Consider the following 25,486-nt stretch of genomic DNA (forward strand, 5'->3'; position numbering starts at 1 on the left):
CATTAAGCATTAATTTTTCTGTTGGAAGAGTGTGCCAGCTTTCTTCTGGTGAATCAGAAGAGAAATGCTGTCTGGGGCTAATTGCATGTTTTCCTGCACAGCCCTGAAACAATAGATGTGAGAAAAGTTGCAAGACTAACATAGGGGATATGAAACTAATTGATCCATGTGTAGATCATCCATCCACAAGTGCCATGCTATGTTGAGAACATGCCTTTTTTTCCTCTCTACTTTCTTTTTCTATTCTTTTGCTTCTTGCAAGCTAGTCGGTCACCTGGCATCTGCTGGATTTTCATAGTTTTGAGATTAATCACAAAAATGGCCTCCTCTTCTCTCTTTGGAAGTTTCCTTCAACATTGTAAAGGATTTGAATAATGAGAGATGCAGCAGATTAAAAAGCCCTCCCAATTTACTGTCAGGTTAATGAAGTACAGGGTTTATCTTCCCCAGGAATAACTCTTAAAAATGGTCTTCTTACAACAATGGTTGCATGAAGTTGAATGGAGTTGGCATGCTAAAAAGGGAAGAGACAAATATTCTGTCTCTACAGCTGAGAGAAATAATCTTGATTTACAAAAAGGAATGAAAATAAAGATATTTGGGCAAGGATTTTGTGGGGGAGCATTCAGAAATAATAATCATGTTTCCACACCTACAGAATCTCCTCCTAGTTGTCTTTTCCCGTCTAACTGAAATGTTGGCATTCTGGAATTTGTGAAGCTAAGTCCAACAGAAAGACAAATTAAGAGAAACTTCTGTTTTGATGAGTCTGCTATTACATCTTCTAGACTTAGTCTTTTGTGTTGGTCCTAATATGCTCTCATAAATTTGATGTTTCTCCTCTCAGAACTCTGCTGCATTTTGCTACCAGAGTGATTGCCCTGATAACTTGACTTTTTCTACCCTGCTTGCCAGTGCCTTGTGGACACCTTGACCCTGTAAATCTCATCCTTGTTCTTGTTTGCCCAGTGCTTCTCTCCAGCACTTCTTCCAGTATTTTGGTGTGATAAGAGATGTTAGTGACACCCTCCTTTCTCTGGTTATACTACTAACTTTTTAGTATAAATGCTTATGCTTTCCACCCCTGCTGCTCCTTCTTCTTGGTTTGCATAAAATCTCCTCCATGTCTGCGTATTTTAACTTAGATTACTTAGCTGGCATAAATTATACCCGCGGAAGCTCTTACTGAGTGCACAAGGTTTTGGTAACATTTAGTAGTGTGGTCCAGCTCTTAAATCCAAGCTGTTTGGGCCTTACATTAATCTGCAGGGATGGCCTTCCTGTATTTATCTTGGGATTAGCACTTTTTGTGGATAGTAGTCAAAGTCATTTTGGATAAAAAGGGAAATGGAAATGGAAGTGTCATACTGTGCTTCATACTTCAGACAGAAGAGGAAGAGCAGATTTTCCCCTGTATCTGTGGCATTAATTGCCTCTTACAATTACAAGATACTCTGCTTTCCTTAAGAAGCTACAGTTCCAAGATGCACTGTGATGTGAATAGTGGCTGTGTAGTAATATCTCTGCTGTGTTGTTAAGGTTTAAATTTGGCTGAGAGCAAGCCTCTTCTCAAGCATGAGCAAATGCCTACCTCATTGTATGATCAGTTCTGTGCAATCTGCATCCATCATCCAGAAAGGTGGCAGGGTACCTGTGAAACTGCCAGAAATAGTCTCTGCATCCACAGGGATAGCATATCTTTCCTAATGGAAAACAATCTTTTTTTTTTCTTTTATCTTATAAAATGTCTAATGAGATTTGGGGTAAATAAGTAGACACTTCAGAGAATTACAGTCCTTGTGTTCTTGACAGAATTAGTGTTAATTTGGTAAATGAGTGCAAGGCTAATGTGGCAGAACTGGACTGACTTGCTTTTCTTTTGGCAGGCTGCTTATTCATAAGGGAGATAAAGAACTTCAGCCCAAAGGAGGAGGAAAGTTTGGGGCCAGTGCTGACCAATTGAAAAGATTAATACATTTTTTCCTGGAGAGCGAGGTGAGAACAGCCCCTGCAGTAAGTCTTTTAAATCCAGTCTTGCATGTTAAATCAATTATCCTCTTGGTTTTGAAAGCAATTTCTGTTGGTGAGGTCAGAAATGTATGGTGTTTGAAATGTTTTTACTCTCTAGATTTAATTTTTAATGAAGCCATATCTGTTCTGTTGTATTAAAACTAATTTACAAGTGTGCTAATGGAGAGAATGAGTACTGAGGCATTTTCTGAAAGACTAATGCCACCAAGTCAGGGGTTTTTGGTACATGTCTGTGTCTTTCTGGAGGTGGATGTGGGTTGCTGTACCATGGCTCCATGCTGGCCAAAACCTGTAGTTTTATTGAGAGTTTTATCAGCTCCAGTGCTGATAAACAGTTCACGGTTTAGCTTTTGCAGTGGTGCAGACCTCTGTCTGGCCAAAGTGTCTCAGGCACAGCACTTTTGAATCTTTCTGCAAAGAATTGGATAGATGACTTGTTTCTAGTCCTGTGACTGGATTTTTGGCTGTTATGATCAGCAATATAAAGCAATACAGAAGCTAGTTTTTGAGATTCTTCAATTTAAATTTGTATTTAAAAAGAGAAAAATAAATGTTTTTTGCCTACTTTTCCTGCTTTTTCACCCCACTCTCCTGCTTTGTATCAGATTGAAGACATGATGTTTAAATGTCGATTGGCCTTGAACTAAATATGTTGGAATACTCCATGTGAATATATGTGTGAATGACAGAGCTTTGTCATTGGACAAAGGGAGAGGAACATATGAAGTTGTATTTCTTTTAGTAATGTGTTTGTTTCTATAAGCTTGTGTTTTTAATCCCTAGCTACACAAACATGTTGCATACCTAGTCGACAGCTTGTGGGACTGGGCAGGCAAATTCCTGAAGGACTGGGAGTGCATGACCACTCTTCTGTTAAAAAATGCTGAAGAAGTTGGAGAAGGTGGGTAAACAGAGAATTTAGTTTTGTCTGGATGAATCTCCGCATGCTATTTTTTGAACCTTGCCTTAGCTGGTTCAGCACCATTTCATATTGCAGTACCATTTGGTCCCAAATTGCAGTCCCCAAGTGTCACAAAGCAGAAGCAACTCCATGCACTGCTAGTGTAATATTTATATCAACATATTTATTTTATTCAGTATTCTGTATTTATGTAATGTTAGTTTAGAACCTTTGCAATAAATACTTGTGTAATTAAGCCATAATGCTTATGTAGTGTTCACTTTGTTTGTCCAAACTTTAGAATTGAAAAGTATTAATAGATTGAAATGCAGGTATTGTATGGCTTTTATTCCTACTTCAAAAGAAAATTAATAATGTATTGAGTTCACTGACATGTAACACTAGAGGTTTTTTTTGTAGAATTATTTTGAAGAGAACTTAAATAAATCTTTAAAGTCCCTTCCAGCCCAAACCATTATATGATTCTATTAATAGATGTTGTAGTAGAACTGGAGTTGGTTGTGTGATTAAAATCAGTTTGTAGACTCAGTGAGTTAGAACATTTTGGTACTCAAAGAAGATTTGTCCTAAATGAGACACTGGTTAGTAGGAGACCTCATCAAAACTGCCTGTGTTTTTGCAAGCCCAACTGCCCCAAAAAGTTTATCCATTAAGGGATTTTGGTACTTGCTAAATGTAGAAAATAACTTCTTTCAAATGAAGTCAAACACTCTCTAGCTATTTATTTAGCAACACTGCATCTCCCATTTTTTAGTGTCCTTCCACAGTTCCTCAGGTAAATGAGTAGGCTTTACATCAGTTGTTTCTGAATCATCACTTTTCTTTCGTGTGATGCTGAGGCTGATTTACTTCCAGCACTGAGCGATGCCCAGGAAAGTGCTCTCATCGAAATCATCCTTGCAACAGTCAGAGAAGCAGCTGAAGGTCATCCTCCAGTGGGCAGAGGTGCAGCCAAAAAAGTCAGTGCATCTTAGTCTTATTTATTGTCCTGTCATCACATTATCTTTGCCTTATGTACTTTGCCAGACAGCTTGTTCCTAGTTGCAGAAGTATCTTAGGAAATAAACCACCTTATTTTTCTGAAATGCTGCAGTTTCTTTCCACCTCTAGATCTTATTAGAAGTGGATGTTGAAGGAGATGAGCCTTAGAGGAGAGCCACTTGAAGCATATTATTGACAAATGGATGAGCATTTTATCCATAACATATGGCTGGTCAGCAATTTGCATCTAATTTAAGGTTAACAACAAGAACAAAAAAGCATCTGCTTTTCTTCATGGAAAAGTGTCTCTATCTTAGCTTGATATGCTTGAGACAATGCAATATGAGTTAGGCTTGGGTTACGTGTAAGATTCCACTCAAATCCCAGACATTTTATAATTGAAACCAAATGCTTTATCTGCAGATTTTATCAGTAAAAGAGAAGAAAATCCAATTGGAAGATTGTACCAAAATTACCGAACACTTTATTATGGTGCTTCCTCAGCTCTTGGCAAAGGTAACTAACAGCTGCTCTGTGAATGCATGTTAAATATTTCATTAAAATTCCTGCAATGTACTCATATCCTGTTTTTTCTCTGCAGTATTCAACAGATGCACAAAAAGTGGCCAGTCTTCTGCAGATTCCTCAGTATTACGATTTAGATGTTTACAATATGGGACATCTAGAGAAGGTGAATAGGAATTGGGGTAATCAGTTCGTGTGGTATGCACTAAGTTTATGTGACAATGTAGGGAGTTTAATGGGATTTGGAACAAGTAGAAAATTGTTGAAATACAATGAAATGGTCTCATACATTGAAAGTAGTCTTTTTCAGGCTTTACTTTTTGATTTGGAGCTGCAAAGAAAATCCTTAGTGCTTGTCAGTTCTGATATGCTCTGTCTGGCCTTGGTGGGCAATGATTTGTGCTTCTTTGTGGTACACCCAGCCCTGGGTTTTTTCATTCCTGGCTGGAGGGAGGGTGGGCTATGCTATGTGCCTTAAGTTGATGTCTCCCAGGAGTTTACTACAGAATAGGTTTCATTCTCTGTGAAGGCTGACTCCCAGCTGGTGGGGAATGACAGTAACTGAAATATAAGAATGGAGATAGTGTATCTGCTGATGGGAAAGGGGCAGTCAGAAACGGATAGATGAAATCCTTGAAATAGCTTAAGGTGTTCTTAAGCAGGTGTGTTTACAGGGAGGCTGTGCTAGGTAAACACTCTGAGGTTAATTTCAGCCCAAAACTTGAACTGGAAGAGAGTGAGTCAGCAGAATGGCACAAGTTATCTCCTCCCACTTTAGAGTGAAGACCCAGTTGCTGACATGATCCAAAACATTCTGCATTCTCCATTGCTGAGGGAGGCAACTTCCATTGTTTGAAGACAGACCTGTCCTTTGGGAAGGCATCTTTTATTCCCTGTGTAGTGCTAGATGTGTATTGCTAAAGTAGAACTTAAAGCACTTGCTTCATTCTTTACGAAGATTCAGAGACATAATGATGAAAGAGAGCTATAAACACAGAAAAAAGAAGTTGTGTCCTCTAGTCTTGCCCCTCTTCTTCTTAGACTGGCATTTGTTTATATGACCCATAGGGATATATGGGCCTAGTGAAATGATTTAAAGCACAAGAGGATTTTTATACAATTTACCTATAAATACCCCTTTTATCACCTGCAGCATTTGGATGCTTTGCTGAGAGAGATAAAAGACATTGTGGCCAAACACTCCGACATGTCTGTCCTCGAGGCTTCCTCCAGGACTTATTATGTCCTGTGCCATGAAGAAATTGCTGTCCATAGCCAGGTGGATTGTGCTCGAACTCAAATGATAGATGAGTTGATGAAACAGCTTAACCAGCTACTAGATTGCTTCTGGCAAAAGGTGAGTGTGACTCACTGAGGGGTAAGCAGACTGTTTCCCTAGGAAAAAAAGGCAAGACAAAGAAAATTAAGGGGGATATGGGACTATTCTTTGCCTGCTGGTTCTGCTTGAAGGAGGCAGAACTCTAAAAGATGGATTTGCACTGCTGAAGAGAATGGTTCTTCACGTTTTAATGAAGCAGATAGATTTTGGCCATATATTTTGTCAGGAATAGAGTTGGGAAAATAATAAACAAGGTAGTCCACACCACCAACAAGACCTTGTGTGTCATCTGGCAGGCTTTTATTGGACTCTGATGTTGTAAAATGTGTTAAGCCAAAAGGTCCCCTAACCTCAGACTGGAATTATTTTGTCGATCTGTGCCTATGTGGGAGAATGTGTACTTGTGAGGAACAAAATTGCCACACCAAATATTCTGGACCTACGGTCTGTAGTTGCTTTGTAGTTAGTCCAGTACTGTGCCAAAGATACTGTGTGCAAAATCAGCTAGTGAATTCTGTCAGTCTACAGGTGATGAGGCTCTTCCCAAAAAGGTACAGTTCTGTAGTTTTGGTCACTTTGGGTGTAGGCAAAAAAAACGGCAAACAGCAGTCTGTAATGCAGATTATATAGCTTTGAGGGTCTTTGAAATAATGGCTTTCCCCTTGAACAAGGACTGCAGTCTCCCTCAAAGCTTTTCATTAGGTCTAAAAAGCAGAAACAGCCGGTGGGGATATGAATAGCTTGCTGGCTGAGCTGAACAACAGAAGCCTGCAGCTGATCTGATCAACTGTGCCGTCATGAACAGGTGTCATGCCATGGTATGAGAGTTAACACTGGCAGGTTTTTATTGGACACAGGGATATCGCAAAATGTGTCAAGCCAAAAAATGCCCTAACCTCAGATTGGATTAATTTTATTGGTCTTAAATAGAGATCTATGTCAATGTGGGAGAATGTGTACTTATGAGAAACAAGATAAGTGCAAGACCAGAGATTCCTCGACTCCTCCATAGTGTAATCTATATCTAAATAAAGAGATTTTTCTCCTGGAACTCCTCCCTTCTAATTCCTGGTTGTATATTTCGTCCCCCAGAATCACATAGTATACTTGTGGAAACTACAGCAATTGCATCTATGGGAAAGTATTTAATATATTTTTAGCTATCTTTGAATGTGATCTGGCAGCTGGAAGCAAGGAGGTCAGCACCATGTGAACACTTAGCTTTCCAGAGATCCTTAGCAACTGTGTGAGGGACCATGTTAGACAAATTGCTACTTTTTACTCTGTGTTAGCATTACTGCAGTCTAGGGAGGCTACCATTGCTTTATTAATGACAGGGATTTTCTCTCATACAAAATTTCTCTGGAGTTATATTGTTTTCTTTTGACTGTAGAGCAAGACACGAGTAGTGTGGTTAAAGGTAAAGGAGGGCTGGAGGAGGTGATCCAAGCTTGTGGGTTGGTTGGGAAGAGACCACAGTAGATGCTGTGGCCCACACTGGCTAATTCCTTTCTCTCTCCCAAACTTCCATGATTTAGGAAGGAGGATTTTGTACGGACGCAGCAGAAATTTTCCAGATGCACTCTACATTGAGGAGAATAGCGACTTTTCATAAGTGAGATGTTTGTTTACACAATTTATGTTCCCATATACTTGAAGTGTCAACCTTACACATGCAAAGTGAGAATTGCTTGTTGAGTTTAGTGGGGGCTTTCACAAGAGAATGAAAATAATCCATATGAGAGGTTCTGCAAGGTTTAGTTTCTTCTTAGCAGAACTGTACTCTTGGATATAGGATTATTTTTGGACTCATTACTGAGCATCAGCCCTAATGTGGCTGAAAAGTGTATGCTACAGAATTGAGATATCAGAGTGAACACAGAGATCCCCTCTGTGATGCCTCTGTTCTAGCTGGATGTTTTTCCACAGCCTTACTGACAATACTGGTGGTCAGTCTGAAGAGGGTAGAGTGAATGCAGTCATTGTTTGCAGCAAGTGTAATCTGCTTTTTATTTTTAGTTTATCTGGTCTTCTCTTGTTAAAAGATGATTTCTCAAAACCTTGGTTCTCCAGAGATTGGTAAACTGTCATGCAAGAGAGTACAGAGGTTAAAGGAATTGGGCCTTCTTCTCAATATGTCTTTTACCTGTCCAGCATGCTGGGGCTACTCTGGTTTTGCAAAGAGAAGTCTAATGTTGAGTTGAGAATACTCAAGACTGTTAAAAAGTCTTTTAGAGTGGGCTAAGGAAATTGTTCTTTAGACCTTTTTGGGCACTTAAAGAATATGCATAAAGTATAGCAAAATATACAGAACTCAAGCTTCTTTTTCCTCTCCTCCTAACGTTGCAGTTTTGTAGTAGGAATGCCGACTGTAAAGCTGTGGTCTAAAGGTTGCAGTGTTAGATGATGAAAACTTAATTTTTCCCCCTTATAATTAATATTTAGTTGTTTAATGTTATTACTGTACATCATATAAAGGCAAAAATAGGATACATTTAATCTGTTTGATGTTTCATTTCTTGCTTACTGTATCATTATTATTTCTTTTTCACCTGCAGTGCCCATGATCTCACCAAGTGGAATCTGTATGACAAGACTTTAAGGTTCCTGGTGTTTGAAATGGAACATGGCAGTTTGCCTGTTCTGGTGAGTAGTTAATATTTAACATTGAAAGATCTTCTTGATGAAAGCAGAAAGAAATACAAAGTATTAAATAATCTTATATATCGATGTCCTATGAGACAGAGAAACACTGTGTCCATTTCTCAGTCTGGGAAACTGAGGCTGTCTTTGGTATAATGTTACTGGAATCTGTGCATTCATGCCTTTATATGAAATAATTTTGGAGATTTTTCAGAGCTGTGATAATCATCTGACATCTGGATTGATCCTTTGTCATGTTCAGTACTTCCAATGATTGCACAGTCTCAGTTTCAGTACATATGAAATCGTTGGGACTGTGAGGAACCCCTTTTAGATTGCATGCAACCAGAAATTGGAATACTTTGGATCTGTTACTTACATGTTGGCTCTTGTTGTAGTGGTTTATAATTACCAGTTGTCTCAACTCAGCCTTTTGGCTATCTGGTTGCCTCACCTCAAACATTGTGCCAAGATGGAGTTGTGTATTCTAGGATTGCAAGGTGAAATTCTTGAGCAGTTATGAATGCTAACCAGCCTATTTGCAGGAGAGAACCTGGGGAGTTTTTTGGCAAGGGGTGAGGTTCAGTTGAGTAGAGAGAGCCTGCAGCTGGTGGGTAGAGGTGGACTCCTTTAAATGGAGCATCAGAGCACCAAGGTTTGGCTTTGCTCTGAACTGGCCTCTGGAGGAGTCTGCCTTTCATCAAAGGCTTTGAAGAAATCCCAAGGAGCTAAGCTAAAGTGAGCCTCTGGGAACACAGTTTTTGATATATGAGTTGCTTTCCCTGAAACTCATCACGATGTCAGGGAAGTTCTGCAGAAGCAGCACTGTAATAATGAAGTTTCTCAGGGGGCAATGCTTGATTGTATGTAAACCTGTTAAAATTTATTTTAAGGATCTAAATACAACTGGGAAGTGTTCATGCAAGCAGCATGCAGAATGTCAGGCTTGAATGCTTTGTTTAGTCCTAAGCTTTTTGCTGCTGAGCCTTTCATGTAAATAAAGGACATGTGTTCTGATTTGCAGATTATCCTACCAGCTCTCCAGTGCACATATTTTTCTCTCCTGTGGCAACTAGCTGCAGTTTCGGAAAATTCTCCCAAGGTTGGTCACTGATGTAATTTTGAAATCTGCAGTTGTGCTTATAGAAGTTGAAGCTAATTTTCCTGTTCTGGGATTTCTTGAAAAAGCAAACTTCTAAGAAGATAATTTGTCTGTTTTCTTGGGGAAACCAAATTGAATTGAGGCATTATCTCTCTATCTTCTCCTCTTTTTTTTTTTTTTTTTTTTCTTTTAAACTGTGTGTGCTTTTTCAGTCTGCAGGAACAATGGTTCACCGCTATTTTTACTGCAAAACATGTGCATCACATTCCTAGGGCTTGATGGAGATAAGGAACTTGTCTCACTGCCAAAGAGTTTGTTGTTTTCTTGTTTTAAGAAACAAAGAATATTCAGTGAAAACTCCAGGACACTCTGTAGCTTTGTTTCTTTTTTTATTTTCTTGATTTACCTACATATTTCTGTCAGAAAGGTCGAGGAAAGTGGTAATTTTCTTATTGGTTGGCTATTAATTTTTGTAATTTATAAAGTACCAAGCTCTAGCAGGTATTACAGAAGAAAGGCTAGTTTAAGACACTCTAAAGGAAAACTTTTATGTTTTGTTTCACGTGTGAATGTGTGCCCTGTGGGGCTCCTCTTCGGGATGATTTCTGACTGCACTGCTTTGTCATTCTGTCCCCTTCCCTGGTGCTCCTTTGCACACAGGACAGGGCGCTGACATGGACATTTGTGTGAGGAATGCTAGCTGGGAGGTTACCCATTTGGCTACTGATTCACGGTCTATTCCCGTCCCATTCCATTCCTGCGTGAATGTCCACATCTCTCACTGCTCTAATGTGTTCTGCCTTTTGCTCCAGACACGGTTAGCTCGACTTGGTAATGGGGCAGCACATTTTTTAATTTGGCCTTTCATATGGGGGCAGATTTTGATTGGAAGCAGATGTGACAGCCCACTCTGCAGGGCCAAATCTGGATGTTGGCAGATAGAGAAGTTCCAAGAGCAGGAAAAAAAAATTTCCTGGACAACAGCTCTGTTATTTCCCCTTTGCTCCTCCCCTAGCAGTGTTAAGGCAATGTATTGCCCCTCACCTGGTTCTCCTCAGCATGTCCTGGGATGGATTCCTTTTCTTAAAAATGTAGAGCTGCATGGTATGAAATCTGGCTCTCTTGTTAAGGGCATTCCTTTTACACTGATGGCCCAGAGCTCAGTGCAGTGCAGCTGGGACCTGGTGGAGGATCAGAAAGTCTTTTGTATGATTGTGAGCAAACCAAATAGGCTCCCATGCTGGATTCATCTTAACAAAGACTGGTGTCTTAAGTTTCTGAGTGCCAAAGTTAAACTCTAATCCCTTTGTAGTCATTAGGGGAAGAAGGGAGAAAACCAAATCCAGAAGCACACTGAATATTAGGTGGGATGGACCAGAGGTTTTTATGACTCTACTTCCATTGTTATCACTGCTTTATACAGATAAGATGAAGTGAATAAGAGAATACATGCTGCCCTAATTACAGATTGAGAAACAAAGAGGTTGTGACTTGCTGAATTCCACTGGCCTCAGCAACTGTGACAGATGCAGTTGTTCATAGTAAGCTGTTCTGTGAAATGCCAGCTTCTTTCATCATGTCATCAGCTGTGCTATCTTAAATGAATAATAGGAGTGGAAGAAAGATGCAACTGTTGTTTGTTCTGTAATTCTCTGTTGAATCATAGTCTCTAACATATTGGTCCTTTCGTTTTTCCTAAATGTGCTTTTAGGAAACTCTTTTTCCACTAAGGAGGGAGCTGAGACGTTTCAGTCAGATTTGCACATGCTTCCTCCACCATAAGGAAAAAGATGTAAGAGAAAAGGTTTGTGTTTTTCTATCACTTAACAAGCATTTGTGCTCAGATCTCCTTTTAAATGCCTGCCTTTTTTTTTCATACTGGTGTTTCATTCTATTAATTTTTTGCTATGTTTTTGTCTCTTGGCAGAGAAATAACACATAAAACCCCCAGTCTTCCACTATTTATTTTAAATAAAAACTAAAGTTATGTTAGTTAAAATGTTACAAGTTAGTGCTTTGGTCAAGCATAGATTTGTGTCTGCATGAGTCCATCTGCAGAATCAAGGCCTCAATCTGAATGAAAATCATTACGTTTTCTGATTAGACCTATCAGTGTATTGGTTGCTATCATTGCTTCATTAATGTTTTGCTATGAATATTACTTAAAGAAATGGAGAAATTGTCCAGTGGGTCATGTGTTAAAAGAGGGTATTTCAACATAATACAGCTCTTCTTCTTGCCCATGGAACCTTGAAAATCTTTAGGTGGTGCCTAAATTACCATGGCTGAGGCAAAGAGAAATCTTTAGTCTGCAAGGAAGAAGTGGGATGGAAACTTGATTGTGTTTGATGGAAGTGCAAAGTGGAATTGGCATGAAAAGTAACATGGTCTCTAAATCCTTCTTTGGCTTTATTTGCTTGGTACAGGCCTTCATGATACTCTGTGACTGGTTGCTGATTTTGAGTCACCTGGATTCAAATAATAATGAAGGAACAGTTGGACTTCTAGGTTATCTTCCTGACACACCACTTCAGGAAAAACTGTTCTCATTTATCCAGGAACATGTTTTTGTGGATGAAGAAGAAGAAAAAAAAGGTTAGACATCTTCATCACTGGAGAAACAATTGACCATTTTTGCTGTCGTTTGTCATCTGCACTGAATGTATCAGGGAAAATGGCTGGCTTTTCTTTTGTTGTTGTTTTGTGAGTTGCTTTGGTTTTTTTTTTTTTTCTGGTTGGGCCCCTTTACAAACCAAAAATTCTGTAATTCTTTGATCTGTACAGACTGCAGATTAACCGCAGAATAGAGATGCCAATTTACCTGTACTATGAAAAGGGCTGAAGTAAAGTAGAGCTGGGTGAGTAAAAGTGTTTGGTGGACTGATTTCCTTGGTACAGATGATGGTATTAGAGGAAGGCCTTGCAGTGTTGCAGCGTGTCAATGCATGGACCCTTCTAAGCCTGCAGAGTAAAGAACCAGTGGATTTTGATTTTGGGCCTGTGGGGCACATTTCACAGAATTATAGACTGGTTTTTATTTATTTATAGACATTAATGATCATCTAGTTCCAAACACCTCTGCCATGGACACAGAGGCACCTTCCACTAGACCAATTTGCTCAAAGCCCCATCCAGCCTGGCTTTGAACATGGAATGGAGCATCCTGTTTCAGTGTCTCACCATCACCACAGTCACGAATTTCTTCCTTATGTCCAAGAAATAAATCTGCCCTTTGTCTGTTTAAAGGCATTCCCCATTGTATCACTACATGCTTTTGTAAGAAGTCCCTTTCCACCTCTCTTGTTGGCCCTGTTTAGGTACTTGAAGGTGCTACAGGGTCTCCCCAGAACTTTCCCTTCTTCAGATGGAAGAACCCCAACTCTCTCAACCTGTTTTCATAGGCAAGGTGCTCCAGCCCTCTGAGCATCTTCATGATCCTCCTCCTCTGGACTCGCTGCAGCAGGTCCACATTATTCTTATGTTGGGGGCCCCAGAGCTGGGCACAGCACTCCAGCTTGGAGTCTCACCAGAGCAGAGCAGGGGAGCAGAATCACCAGCTTTGCCCTGCTGGCCACGCTGCTTTGGGTGCACCCCAGGACACAGTTGACTTTTTGGGCTATGAGCACACATTGCTGGATCTTGCTGAGCTTCTCATCAGACAACACTCCCAAGTCCTTTTCCTCAGGATTGTCCTTAGTCCAGTGGGAAATAGTATTTGTTGCTTTACTGCCTTTTTTCAAGCACATTTGGATGCTGTATTGAGATTATAATTACGAAGGCTATTTTCTTTTGCGAGTATTTTGAAAATAGATTGTTCATTGTGGTTCTGAGGACAAGTTCAAGTGCCATGCTTTGAAAAACAAGCATTGTTCTAGATTTCTTTGTCTACTCTTGTCCTTCAGCTGTTTAGATGGAGTTCCCTGTTAGATTTTGGGCACCACACATCCTTAGGTCTTGGTGTATATGCAAAAAACACTGATGGGCAACATTAAATGGCTAAAATTGCATCAGGGAGATAGTAAGAGAATCTGAATTAGTAAAGATAGATTAGAAAAGATTGTACAAGTAGGCTGTAGTATCCTTGTTGTGGGAGTTATTGAAGCAGGTTGTGTTTCAGATTGTTTATGTTATGTATCTGATAAAATTGATCCTGCTTTGGGTTAGATGGTTTGAGATCTGTTTCAAACCTTTATTCTGTGATGTCTTCAGTTTCTCAGTTCTCCCCACAAAGGATCCCTGTCATCCCATTGCAGATTCCTTCCTGAACGAGTGATTTTGTAATGCAATGTGTGCTTGTCTGTGTACACAGCTGGCAGCTGTTTCATTCCTGTTTAAACTCTATAACTTTCAGACATTTCTGATCAGTCATTTGCTTTATGTTTGTTTCCAGGCCCACAGTCATTCTAGAAGCAGAAACAGTCCACATCAAAATTATAGGGCAGAGACTGAAGTCTTTTGGTAGCTGATAGCTTGCATGTGCAGCAGGAAAGAGTGTGTCTTGGCTCTCCTGCTGCAAGAAACTCTCCCCAAGCACCTTTGTAGCACTGTTGGAATACTCTTAAGAGTATCTGTTTCCCATGAGTTATTCAGCTAGTAACTAGCTCATGTTCCAGACACTTAATATGTTCTTAATGCTATTAAGTGACTTTTCTTTCTTTTCACTCTTGTCGATAAGCACTTGGAGAATTTCATTTGAACTCTTGCTGACTGTGTGTGACAGCTTTTGTAGGGTTTCTGATGAGTTATGTGCTACTTTTCTACCATCTGTTTTATTCTAGGGAAAAAAACCTCGTAGTTGCAGTTTTTCTGGTCCCTTCTATTTGGTGTGTTTGTGCCTTTTATTCTACTTGCTGGTTCAGTTCTGTAGTTGTGAGCAGTGTTGTATTTGGAGATTCTGACTAAATGCCAAAGTCCTATGAAGATCAGAGTGGGAGACTGTGGAAGAAGACTTTTTCACTGTTATCAGCTGCAGCTTTGAAATGGGAATAAACCTTTGTTTTCTGATATACACAGGAATGAGTGCTGGCATCTGTTACTGAACAGCTGAGTCTGTGCTATTTAGGTGAAAGTTGGTCATTTAAACTGACATACCTTGAATAAAGTAATAGAACAAAGCTTCAATGCTTTTGTTTCCCTAGATCTGACAGAAGAGGGAAAGGATGAAACTTGCAAACTCGATGACTTGCACAAAAAGCGACGTCTTCTGGCAGCATATTGCAAGTTAATAGTGTATAATGTGGTAGAGATGACTGCAGCCGCTGAGATCTATAAGTATTATGTGAAGGTAATGTTTTAGATAAGGTTGTTTCTCCTATCAGTGCATTTTAGTTTTAAAGTGTCTCCAGTGTTTGTGAAAGATGGGGCGTTAACAGTGTTACGGCTCAGAGTCCTGAAATAATCACAAAAGTACTAAAATATCAAGCAGGAGTGGGGCAGATGTCCTGTCTTGGATCCACAGAGGTACCTCACTGCAGACAAAGGAACTAAAAATTGAGAAAAGGACATGTCTGGACATCTGCTCCTCAGCTTCTCCAGAGAGGCCACTGCAGAGCAGCAGTGTATGGCTGGAGAGTGATTCATCTGTTGAGGTTCTCACACTGAAGTGGTCAGCTTAATCCATACAGCTTACACAGTGCATATGCAGGTACCTGCATTTCACATGAGTCCCAGGGTTTAGATGATCAGGGTTTAGTAGAATTTCAACCACTCTGAAGGGGGTTTCAGGTAGGCCAAGAACATCAAAGTGGGTGGTTTCCTTGAGTCAACTGACAGAACTTTGGAAATAACCTGAATATGAATCTTGTTCCTTGCTTCGTTGGCAAGCACTGGTAAAGTACAGAAAACTCTGTTTTCTGGTGAGGCTTTGCTCTTTTTGAAGAATTACAATTAATTATGAATTAAGAATTGAAAGTCAATTAGTTGTTAATACTTAACAATTTTAGTGTAACTTTGATCCTCACATTATTCTTAAAGGAGCATTCCATTGCTTTACATATGAAATACTATAAAAGGTCTAGTTTTAATCTTTTAATTTGCATGTTCTGATATTGGGAATGTTTTAGGGACTTCTTGTGTCACTTAAACAGTCATGTGGTTTGTGTACTCCCAGTGCCAAAGAAGGGGAATGATAACTCTTAATTGTTTTGTTGCTGTTAATAGACCTACAGTGATTTTGGAGACATAATTAAAGAAACGTTAAGCAAGACGAGGTATAATAACAAAATTCAGAGTGCCAAGACACTGATTCTCTGTCTGCAGCAGGTAAGGTTAAGACTAAAGCAAGAGGCTAGGGGCTCTTACGGTAGCCCTTATTCACAGTCAAGATTTTTTTTACCTCCCATGCCATAATTATTCAAAATCATTAGAAAACCTGGTGATAGAAATTACTTCCTTTCCTGCACTTTCTATATGTATGTTGGTTTTGCATGTCATAATTAAAACTCCTTTCACATCATTATATCAATTTTAAAAGGTGCTTTTGTCCACAGTTTTTTGGTCATGTTTTTAATCTTCCGGTGTTAAAACAGATGTATGTTAGAACAGATGTGAGATTATGAAGTGTTTCTCGCAACTTGATGTCTCTTAAGCTTAACAGATGTTAAGGATATTATGTTGTATTTTATGGACTACCTTAATTCCTTCTGAATTTGAGGAACCATGGATGTGCCTGTATCTGGTCAGCTCCAACCCTCCCTGTATTTGAAGCCTTTTTTTTTTTTTTTTTTTTCCTGGAGGAGAGTGGGTTGCAGCTCTTCTGAAGGGTCTCAGTTGCTGGGGCTTGCAGCTGCTGACTGATAGCCAGTTAGCTATTTTAGCAGCTGCTTTTGCCAGCTCTGCCTGTGGCCAGAGCTGCTTCTAGCCTGGAGTCCTGCAGTAATCCAGAGAGCAGGCTCCTCCTGGGGTACTGACACATGAGCTTTGCTTATTTCACACACATTGCCGGGGGCTTAGATCTGTGAACCAGCCCTTGAAATCTGAGATTAGATGAGTCTAAGCAGCATTTGGCTACATATATTCTGCTGACATAGTCAGGACTTTGGGTTTAGGTATCACATAGACAACAGGCCCTTTTTGGCCTTTGCTTGACCTTGAAAGTTAACAGGTTGATGAGAACAAGCTACTTCCATATTCTATTAGAACAACAAATCCCAAAACACAGTTAATTGAGCTCAAGATGTGCTTTTGACTACTCTTACTCTCCAAAATTGGACTGTGGTGCTGCCAGACTTGCTGCTTTGTATCTGCACTGTGCTACTCTGAAAGCATCTCAGGCAAATTAGGCCTCTGGGACTTGGTTCAGAAGACCCAAGAGGAGATGAGGTCAGTGGGACCATCATCTTCAGGAATCAGTTTTCTGTTTATGCACATCTTTTTGTTGTTGTTGTTGTTGTTGTTTTTTTGTTTGTTTGTTTGTTTGTTTTTTTGTTTTGTTTTGTTTTGTTTTGTGCCTGTCTTACGAGCACAACAGTGTCCTTTGTGTCAGTTCCTTGTTGTTGTTCCATTCAGTGCTTCAGAGGCACGTGATTTACCTGCCCCTCTCTACAGCTTCTATCTGTGTGAGGTCACTGTTGCTTGCTGTGCCTGTCTCTCTGTCGACCTGGTGCTTTGTTTGCCTGTAGGATTACCTGTGTTTGCTTATCTGAGACTTCTCTTGCAGCTGTTCCAGACACACATAGAAAGCCAAGACAGCAGTAGTGGTGTGGACTTCTACTCTCCTTCCTTTGCAAACATCAAAGAACTTGCTCGTCGCTTTTCACTAACATTTGGTTGGGACCAAGTGAAATCTAGAGAATCTATAGCCATGATACACAAGTATGTGCCATGTAACATCCTGTTGTCCATGGTCATTGCTTTTGTTAGTCTTCTGTTTTATCTGTTTTATTACTCTGTTCTTTTCTGTTTTTCTTTCAATAGGGAAGGGATTGAATTTGCTTTTCAAGGTGCTACTGGAGTAGATGGAAAATGCTTGCCTCCTAATTTGAGCTTTCTGATAATCATCACTGAATTTTCCAACAAGCTACTAAAGCCAGACAAAAGACTAGTGTAAGTTCTTGTACACCATCGTACACAGTTTGTGATTTGTCTATCCCTGTACAAAGGACACTTGAACTTCAGTGTGGCAGAATTTGCTCAAAGAGCTCTTCGGAGAACCTCTGAAATCAGTCTGCCACTCAGGCTGTTAGTTTGAGACACACTTGTTGAATTTTGTAGTAGTAGTTATTTCAGATTGTATATGCAATAAGCATTCTAGATTTTTTCTTACATGTAGTTGTGGCCACATATGGCAATTTTTCTAAAGGAGGGGCTGTTAATTTGGTGAAAAAGATTTGCGACTTGACTGGTGAGTGGAGTGGCAGGAATGCTTTTCTGAACAGAAAAGTAAATCAAAAGATTGTGGAAGAAATAATGCATGGATCATTATTTTGTAATTGTCTATTTCCACAGCTTCAGGCCTCAATTATGTGGATTCCGTGGAATGTATTTGGAATAGAAATATATGTGACACTCTTCATAATATAGATATTTTAATCCAAGAATTTACTATTTACATGGGAATATGCCCTGATCCAGTGGGCATATGTTTAACAGTGGTTTAAATATTTACATTTAATGCTATGAGTGATACCCTTCTTTTGGCATCAGTGGGGTATTATGCACCTGAATGGAGAGATGTATGAGTATGTACCTTATTCCCTTCTTCACGTGCCTCAGCTCTGATCAGTCTTGAGACGGAAGTAACAATCTTTCTTCTACTGGACCTTTAGCATTACTTCCTTAGTCAGTGCTGTTCATTTTGTATCTGGATCTCTGCACTTTGGTATTTTAGTTACAGATATTGTAAAAATCAGGTATTTCCATTTTCCTGAAAGCATATTTGAAAACATGGGACAGTAAGACACATCTGCATTTTTGCATTTGTGAACAAATCAGTACAAGAAAACTTTTACTTTTGAAAGGAAGTCAGCAGAAATGAAAGAAAACCAACTGTCACATCTTTCTGAGCTTTGTTTGAACTTGCTTGTTCCCATGTCACTTTGTCTTAAATTGGAGGATAACTTCCATGGGAATCATCAGCTGGGTTTTATGTAACGTGGGTCAAGAATAGTAAAATGTCTGTTTATTTTCCATGACACAATTTATTAATGATTGCCATCAACATTTTGAAAAAATTGATTCAAGGCTGGAATGCAAAATGCAGAAGAAAAATAGTCAACTAACACTGGTTACAGACCCTGAGAAACCTAAAGTGGATAATCTACGGGTACAGATAACTTCATTTGCTATTCTTACATTTTTCTCAGATGAGAATCTTTGAGATCTGTTACTTAAATTGTTTTTCATAGAATCCATAGGACCTCAAGGATCATCTAGTCCCAACCCCCCTGCCAGGAGAGGAATACTTTCTACTAGACCAGGTTGCTCAAAGCCTCATCCAGCCTGGCCTTGAACACTTCCAGGATGGGGAGTCCAGAACTGCTGTGGGCAACCTCACCATGGTCACAGTCAATTATTTCTTCTTAATATCTAATATAAACTCATGCTCAGTTTAAAACTATTTAAAGCCTTGGCCTATCTCTACATGCTCTTATAGAAAGTCCTCTCCAGCTCTCTTGTCAGCTCCGTTCAGGTACTAGAAGGTGCTGTAAGTCCTCCTCAGAGCCTTCTCCAGGCTGAATAATCACAATTCCCTCAGCCTGTCTTCATAGGGGAGGTGCTCCAGGCCCCAGTTTGGACAGTTTCTGTCCATGTTGTCTGTATTTTAAAGAGCTGTAAGCATCTGTGGTGACAGCCATGCAATAAGTAGTTTTCTGTTAAACCATCCTTGAAAAACTGTCATTTCATTTACCTCCTGGGAGTAGTTTTTAATTAAACAAGAAGAAAATATTTAATTGTTGATGGGGCAGATCAAAGCTAAATCCTGTTGTGTTTTGTTTTTTTTTTTCCTAGGACTATATTAAATTTTGATCAGAGGGTATATTCTGGAAGTATATTCCTGAATGTATCAGATACATTTGATACATTCAGGTAGGTTTATTCATGGAAAAGTTTTGTGGGAAATAACAGAACCTAGCAAGGAATGTACTCGACTTCAGTTCTTACTGCTTTGGGCTTTCCCTCTGCTGCTGGGAACAAATGGGAAACAATAAAATTCACTGGAAGGGAAATTGCAATTTATCCACAAGTATGTTCATACTATGTTTCTGGAATAACAGTTTCTATTCTGGGAGGCCTAAAGTGCCTTGCAGAGGCTGGAGATTATATTTCCTCTTAGAAATATTTAGGTTTAGCTCCATCATAAATTATTGGATGGAATGTTTTAGGTCAACATGAACTTTGAGAAACAAACCATCTGGTTATTTTCATTTTTTTTATTAATCATGGGATTGATGTCCAGGTCTGTATGTTAACATACATGAAGGTACCTGTAACAGATGAGATACAGAATATGGGCATTTGTTAGAAAGGACTATATTTCAACACCATCAAAGTATATGGACTTCAGCCCTCTCCCCTGTAATTGCCCAGGCTGTAGCAGTAAAATACCTGGCTTGTCAATTGCTCTGTGCCACAAAATGCACACAAGAAATGAATTGCTGAATAGCAAGCAGCATGAAGGGCCTGATTCCTGGATCAGTAGGAGTCTTTCCATTGACATTGATAGCAGTTAGATTAGACCCTGAAACTGTAGTTACAATACGTGCTTGTTTGAAACCAACAAATTCCATTACCAAGGTTTTTTGATCCCTGGGGCCCCCAGAGTCCAGGACTCTAATTGTTTCGGAGTCGGTGCTTACCCTGACCTCCTCTCAGCACTGGTTTTCTTGTTTTGCAAAGCAAATGAAACATCTGATGTTTTCCAGGCCACTCTCCTAATCAAAAAAAAAAAAAAAAAAAAAAAAAAAAAAAAAAAGGAATAAAAAAAAAAAAGAATAATATGTTGCACAGGCTGGTGTTAAAACTGTCACTTCTGGTATTTGCTAAGGTGGGGTCTGTTTTAACAGCACTGGGCTTGATTTTAAAGTGATGAACTGTAACTGAAGTGTGGTGAATATCTAGTTTCTAATCCTGAGTCCGACTTTGGTTTTCTTTTCTTATTAAGTAGGAATGGGTCAAAAAGACTTTGTTGGAAATGTCCTGTTTTTCAAGTACATTGTTTGAAGAAGGTCTTTTTGCTCCAGAAAAGGTGATGGCTTCAAATGGGATTCAGGAAGGCTCGTTGTCAAGTCTCTGGACTGAATCAGACCAATCAGGGATTTGAGACAATGTTTCCCACCTCCCATGTATTGTCACAACTGCAGCACAGTTAACTGCTTCTTGCAGACGCTTGACATTTTTGTGAGAGCATTGGATTGAATTTGAGCTGATAATATAAAAAATAGTTTAAATGGTTGTTCTTGTTTTTAATTTTGACAGAACAGGCATTAATGGTATAAAACCCCCATTGCCTGACCTGTACTGTTTCCTGTACTACTGAATCACAGGGAGCATCTCTCGCCTGGCATCTCCTTTGTCTTGCAGTCCATGAGGCAGAAAAGGCCACCAGAAGAGGTGAATCCTCACAGAATTCTGCTCTGTTCAGGTTTCTACTGGCATCAGCAATTGGCAGACTTTCCCTGCACAGGAAGCTCTTCACAGAAGCTGATGTAATTTTGTAATTTCTGTGGATCTTGTGTTGTTTCTAATGCTAAAAGTTCAAGCATTCTTTTAGCTTTGAAAACATTTGCATTTTAAATAGATGTTTCAGAGATGTCAAGTATTTCAGAGAAAAACAGTGTCCTCTCTTCAATAGTTCTATTTGCACCTTTGGAGAGTAAAATGAAAATTCTTTCTTGCAATACCTGCCCCACATATTGAAGGGAAGGATAATGAGTTTCCTTGTGCTTGCTTTTGTTTTTGTCCCAGGTACAGTTACTTACAGAGGTACATAACAGAGCCACTGCCCTGCAGAGGAGACGAATGGCAGCCCTTGGTCTGGTACAGAAACTCTTTATTGGCAAATGAAGATGAGGAGAGCTCTGTCCTTGGCAGTTTGGGAGAGTGGGCCCCCATGGGCTCATCTAAGACATCTTCTTTTAAAAGGAAATTGTCTAATGGTATGAAAGCTTCCCAGTTCTTGATCAGCTGTATTTTCTTTGTCTGTCTGGCAAAACTGCTGTATTTGCTATTTTGCTTTCCTGTAGCAAATTTGCATGTGCTAAAAGGTATTTCATTCTTTGCATTAGCAGTACACTACCATGATGTGCTGGATGTTGTGGACTTCCCAGTTTGAACTGTGGTTTTTGCCTTCAGCTTTGTTGTTGTTCAAGGTCCTTGATTACTCAATAGCAGTAAGGGTGGGCTGAGGACTCTGAGTGAGGAGAATTCAAGATTATCTGAATTCTGTCTACTAACATCTGGCATTTGTCTGAGCCACTAAGACTTGGTTGATTGCTTTTAATTGTTAACTTTAAGGGCATTGTTGCTTTAGGCCCTTGTATTACCTACCTTGTAGGTAATTGAGACAGGAGAGATATTTCTGGAAGTTTCAGATCTTCAGGCCAGATTATCTGGACCAAATCATCTTCTAGGGCTTTTCTGTCTGTTGAATTTCTGGGGAAACCTGTAAGATTGTACTCCTACCTTGAAGAATTATAGTTAGATGGGCTGCATCCAGGCTTTGGCAGCATTCATAGACTGCCAATCTGTAATGAAGTATTCACTGCATGGATATGGTGGGACTTAGTTAAAATATAATAAAGCCATTATGAAAACAATTGCTAATAAAATTGCTAAGTGTTATGGACATTTGCAGTTGTATGTGGAGGAAAGGAAATTTTTCCACAGTGTTCTTTAGTTTCTTTTTCATTTCTTTCTCATAAATCTTTTCAGTGACTTGCCTTCAGAGAGCTTGTCCTTTTGAGTCCCCAAAGGCCCTCCTTTCTTGAGCATTATATAGACTCAGCAGTACTGATAGCAGTTATGGACTAGGGCCAAGTTCATAAATCTAGATTGCAAAAATGACCAGTGGGCAAATTAAATGGTTTTTCTTTTAAGTGGCTTTTAGCTGTCTCCTTCAATAAAGGAATGCTTTGCTCCAGATGTCCTTTTGAGCTTGGCCCAATTGTTTCACTGCTGTGGGGAACATACTGGAAATGTCCATCTCAAGACCTCTGAGGGTGAGGCTGAAGAATGAGTGTGTTCACTCTCTGTTGCAGGGTCTTTGCCTGAAACCAGCCAGACTGAAGCAGCAAGCAAAGCCCCAAAACAGCAGTGTGCTTCCCAGCTTCCCTCTGCAGCAGGGAAAAGCAGAAAGAGGCTGAAATCTCAAGAGATGCGCTTGCAGGAACATTTGCCATTCCTTTGTCCAGGAGGGCTGCGTAGAAGATACTGGTGAGAGTTTGATGTCTTACAAACTTCTTCACCTGTTCTGGCATTGACACTTAGGGTCTCTCTATCCACCTACAGTGTTTTGTAATACTTCATGAGTTAAAGGTGTGTGTCCTCCTGTCTTTCTTATGGGCTGTGTCCCAAGGACAGGTTAGGCTTTTTTGTTTCCTCAGTCCAATATCTACATTTTCTGCTTTCTTCTGCCACTGTCACAGGGCTTCTGTGCCTTCTTGGAGTAATACCAAGTGTGCAGAGAAAAAGAAGAGAATGGAGGAAAGTTCCCTCTCCCACTTCCTGTGTCCACAGACTGGAGATCTGTGGTGCTGGTTACTCTTGGGCTGTTTGCTGCACCCAGACAATAAGTGTTTTCTGCATCTCTGGAAATAAAAAAGGATTCTTGTCTCTGCAGATCTGCTATTAATTACTGTGTACCCAGTGGCTTTCTTTTAGAGAAATGTTGGTGTGCAGCATGCAGATATGCCACAGTGAAACTCCACACAACTTGGATGTGAAAGAGGTGTTGCGGAAACAAGGAGTCTGGAGTCTACTTTTGAGCAATCAAAGTGCTCAGTTGCAGTATTTGCCTTTAATTCAGTTAATTTATTGAGGTGTTAGGTGCCATTTCCCCTATGAGTATGTTAAAATGTGAAACACAAATCCTGAGAAGATGCATACTTTTCCAGGTTTTGGGACAGTTGTTAAATGGACCTGGTGAATACAAGTAAAATAGAACAAAAATTTATTAAATATGAAGGTAGCCTCTGTTAAAACAGTGTTTTGTTTCTCAACTGCTTTATTGAAAATTCCTCAGAGCATAACCTGTTTCATACTAGGAAATTCTGGGCCAGTAACTTTAGGCTACCTTACATGGAATATCAGCAGATCTTACCAGGTGAAATACACTGCCTTAAGCACACGTGTGCCATGTGCAGCCTCTGTTATGAGATTTTTCAGGGCTTAGCTATTTTTCGGTTTCTTTTTCATTTCCAGCAAAGATGAGATTAAGACAGAAGATGTCTCTGAGGAGGGTCCAGCAGAAGACACAACTGAAGATGTTGATGTCATTGGTACAGACCAGGTAATTCTGGCTGGTTTTCCAGCTCTGAGGACAGCTGTCGTTGAAGTGGGTGAATGTCAGGTCAGAGTCTCCTGGGTAGCTATGTAGCAGCAAAGGGGGTTGCTCTTTTATGGCCCTTTTCAGGATGAGAAAAGGGGGATGCCCCCTTCCCTTTCCAGCTGCAGCTGTAGTTTCCTCTTTCAGCTTGATCTACATTTTAGAGGCAATTGTTATTGTAGCATCTAGACACCCTTAGGCCATTCATAAGGATTGAATGTCACTTAGGGTGCATTAAGAAGAGGAGCCCCTTTTTTTTTTCCCATACTGTGAAGCTTCCTTATTAAGAGCCATTTGCTGCAGTTGCTTTGTGTTATTGACACATTGCAGAGGTGGCATTGCTGCATGGCCTGTAGGGAATATCTGCTTCAGAAATAATATTTGTATTGTGCTCTTTGGATTGAAAGACTCAGAACATGTCTGATCACTGGACAGCCCTGGGTTCTTGCTAGAGTATGCCATGTTACTTACCCTTTTACAGTCAAGGCTGCTGGGCAGATTAAATTGTCCCCAAACAAACTGGGGATTTAAAGGGAAGCATGAGAACATTGTGGACTTGGAGTGGCAACCAGCATAGCCAGGGGCTTGTCTCATGGGCACAGATTGCCTTTGGGATCCAAGTTTGGCAGAGCTGCAGGTGTCTGCCCGGGTCTCAGCTCAGCCCTGGACTGGATCCTTGCAGCAGGGAAGGACTTATAGCCCTAGTTCCAGATGCCTAGCTGTCCCAGAGGAGTTACCAAAAACTGATGACTTGAGAGGCTACCTAGACCAGAGGCTAGACAGTGTTAAAGAAATAAAGTTGGTATTTATTAAAAAGGCCTTCAAAGCATACATCTTGGGCAGTACAAGAAGCCTGGCTGAGGCTACACCCAAGATAGATGATGGGTCACATGTTTTTACACTTTGATAAGTTTTGGTTCATTTACACACTGGTGTTAATTGTCCAATTACAGCTTCAGGTTATGAAGTCCCATCCTCCCAGTTTGCTCTCCTCAGTTCACTGTTGTTTATACTTTTTGGGCCTGAAGCTGTAATGGTGTCCTTGGTTCTTGGGCTGGAAAAGGATTTGTCTAACTATGCTGTGAAGAGAACTTGCTAACACTTTATATGAAGTTCAGAGTTATATACTAATGCAGTACAGAATCTGGAAAATATGAAAACTAAAACTTAAGGTATCACTTTGAGCCAGAGGAGTGTAAGGACTCAGATAGGATGTTGTACAGCAGGGTCATGTGGAGAAACTGTGCAATGAAAGGGGTGGGGTGCTCTACCTGTAGTGGGTGGAACAGTTCCTTCACGTTTTTCTCATGTATTTCCCCCTGCTCTCTACACTTCAGAACATAACTCAGTGTTTGGCAGACAGTATTTTTGCAGTGAATCAGGCAACCCCTTGATTTCCAGTGACTCTGGCTGCCTGGGATCTAACAACCACATTCAGACTTTGCATGATTTTTGTCTTTT

At 40.0% G+C, this 25,486-nt stretch overlaps 1 protein-coding gene across 5 annotated transcripts in view; it reads left to right on the forward strand.

The window, feature by feature from the left end:
* The window catches only part of LOC310905815 (cohesin subunit SA-2-like), a 60,198-nt gene that overhangs the window by 33,274 nt on the left and 1,438 nt on the right, over positions 1-25,486 (forward strand). For 2 of the 5 annotated variants that reach the window (XM_083854516.1, XM_083854515.1), the window contains exons 15-32: positions 1,887-1,995; positions 2,815-2,932; positions 3,809-3,912; positions 4,358-4,450; positions 4,536-4,625; positions 5,613-5,816; positions 7,337-7,413; positions 8,357-8,444; positions 9,466-9,543; positions 11,255-11,347; positions 11,970-12,138; positions 14,682-14,827; positions 15,703-15,804; positions 17,201-17,355; positions 17,458-17,586; positions 21,448-21,638; positions 22,740-22,914; positions 23,902-24,034. In XM_083854516.1, coding sequence (XP_083710642.1) covers positions 1,887-1,995; positions 2,815-2,932; positions 3,809-3,912; positions 4,358-4,450; positions 4,536-4,625; positions 5,613-5,816; positions 7,337-7,413; positions 8,357-8,444; positions 9,466-9,543; positions 11,255-11,347; positions 11,970-12,138; positions 14,682-14,827; positions 15,703-15,804; positions 17,201-17,355; positions 17,458-17,586; positions 21,448-21,638; positions 22,740-22,914; positions 23,902-24,034 — 2,254 coding nt within the window. The other 3 variants (XM_083854517.1, XR_014589272.1, XM_083854518.1) reach the window with 3 other exon arrangements.

The sequence above is a fragment of the Zosterops lateralis genome (genome assembly GCF_965231275.1).
Source record: "Zosterops lateralis genome assembly, chromosome: 2".
NCBI classification, from domain to species: Eukaryota; Metazoa; Chordata; class Aves; order Passeriformes; family Zosteropidae; genus Zosterops; species Zosterops lateralis.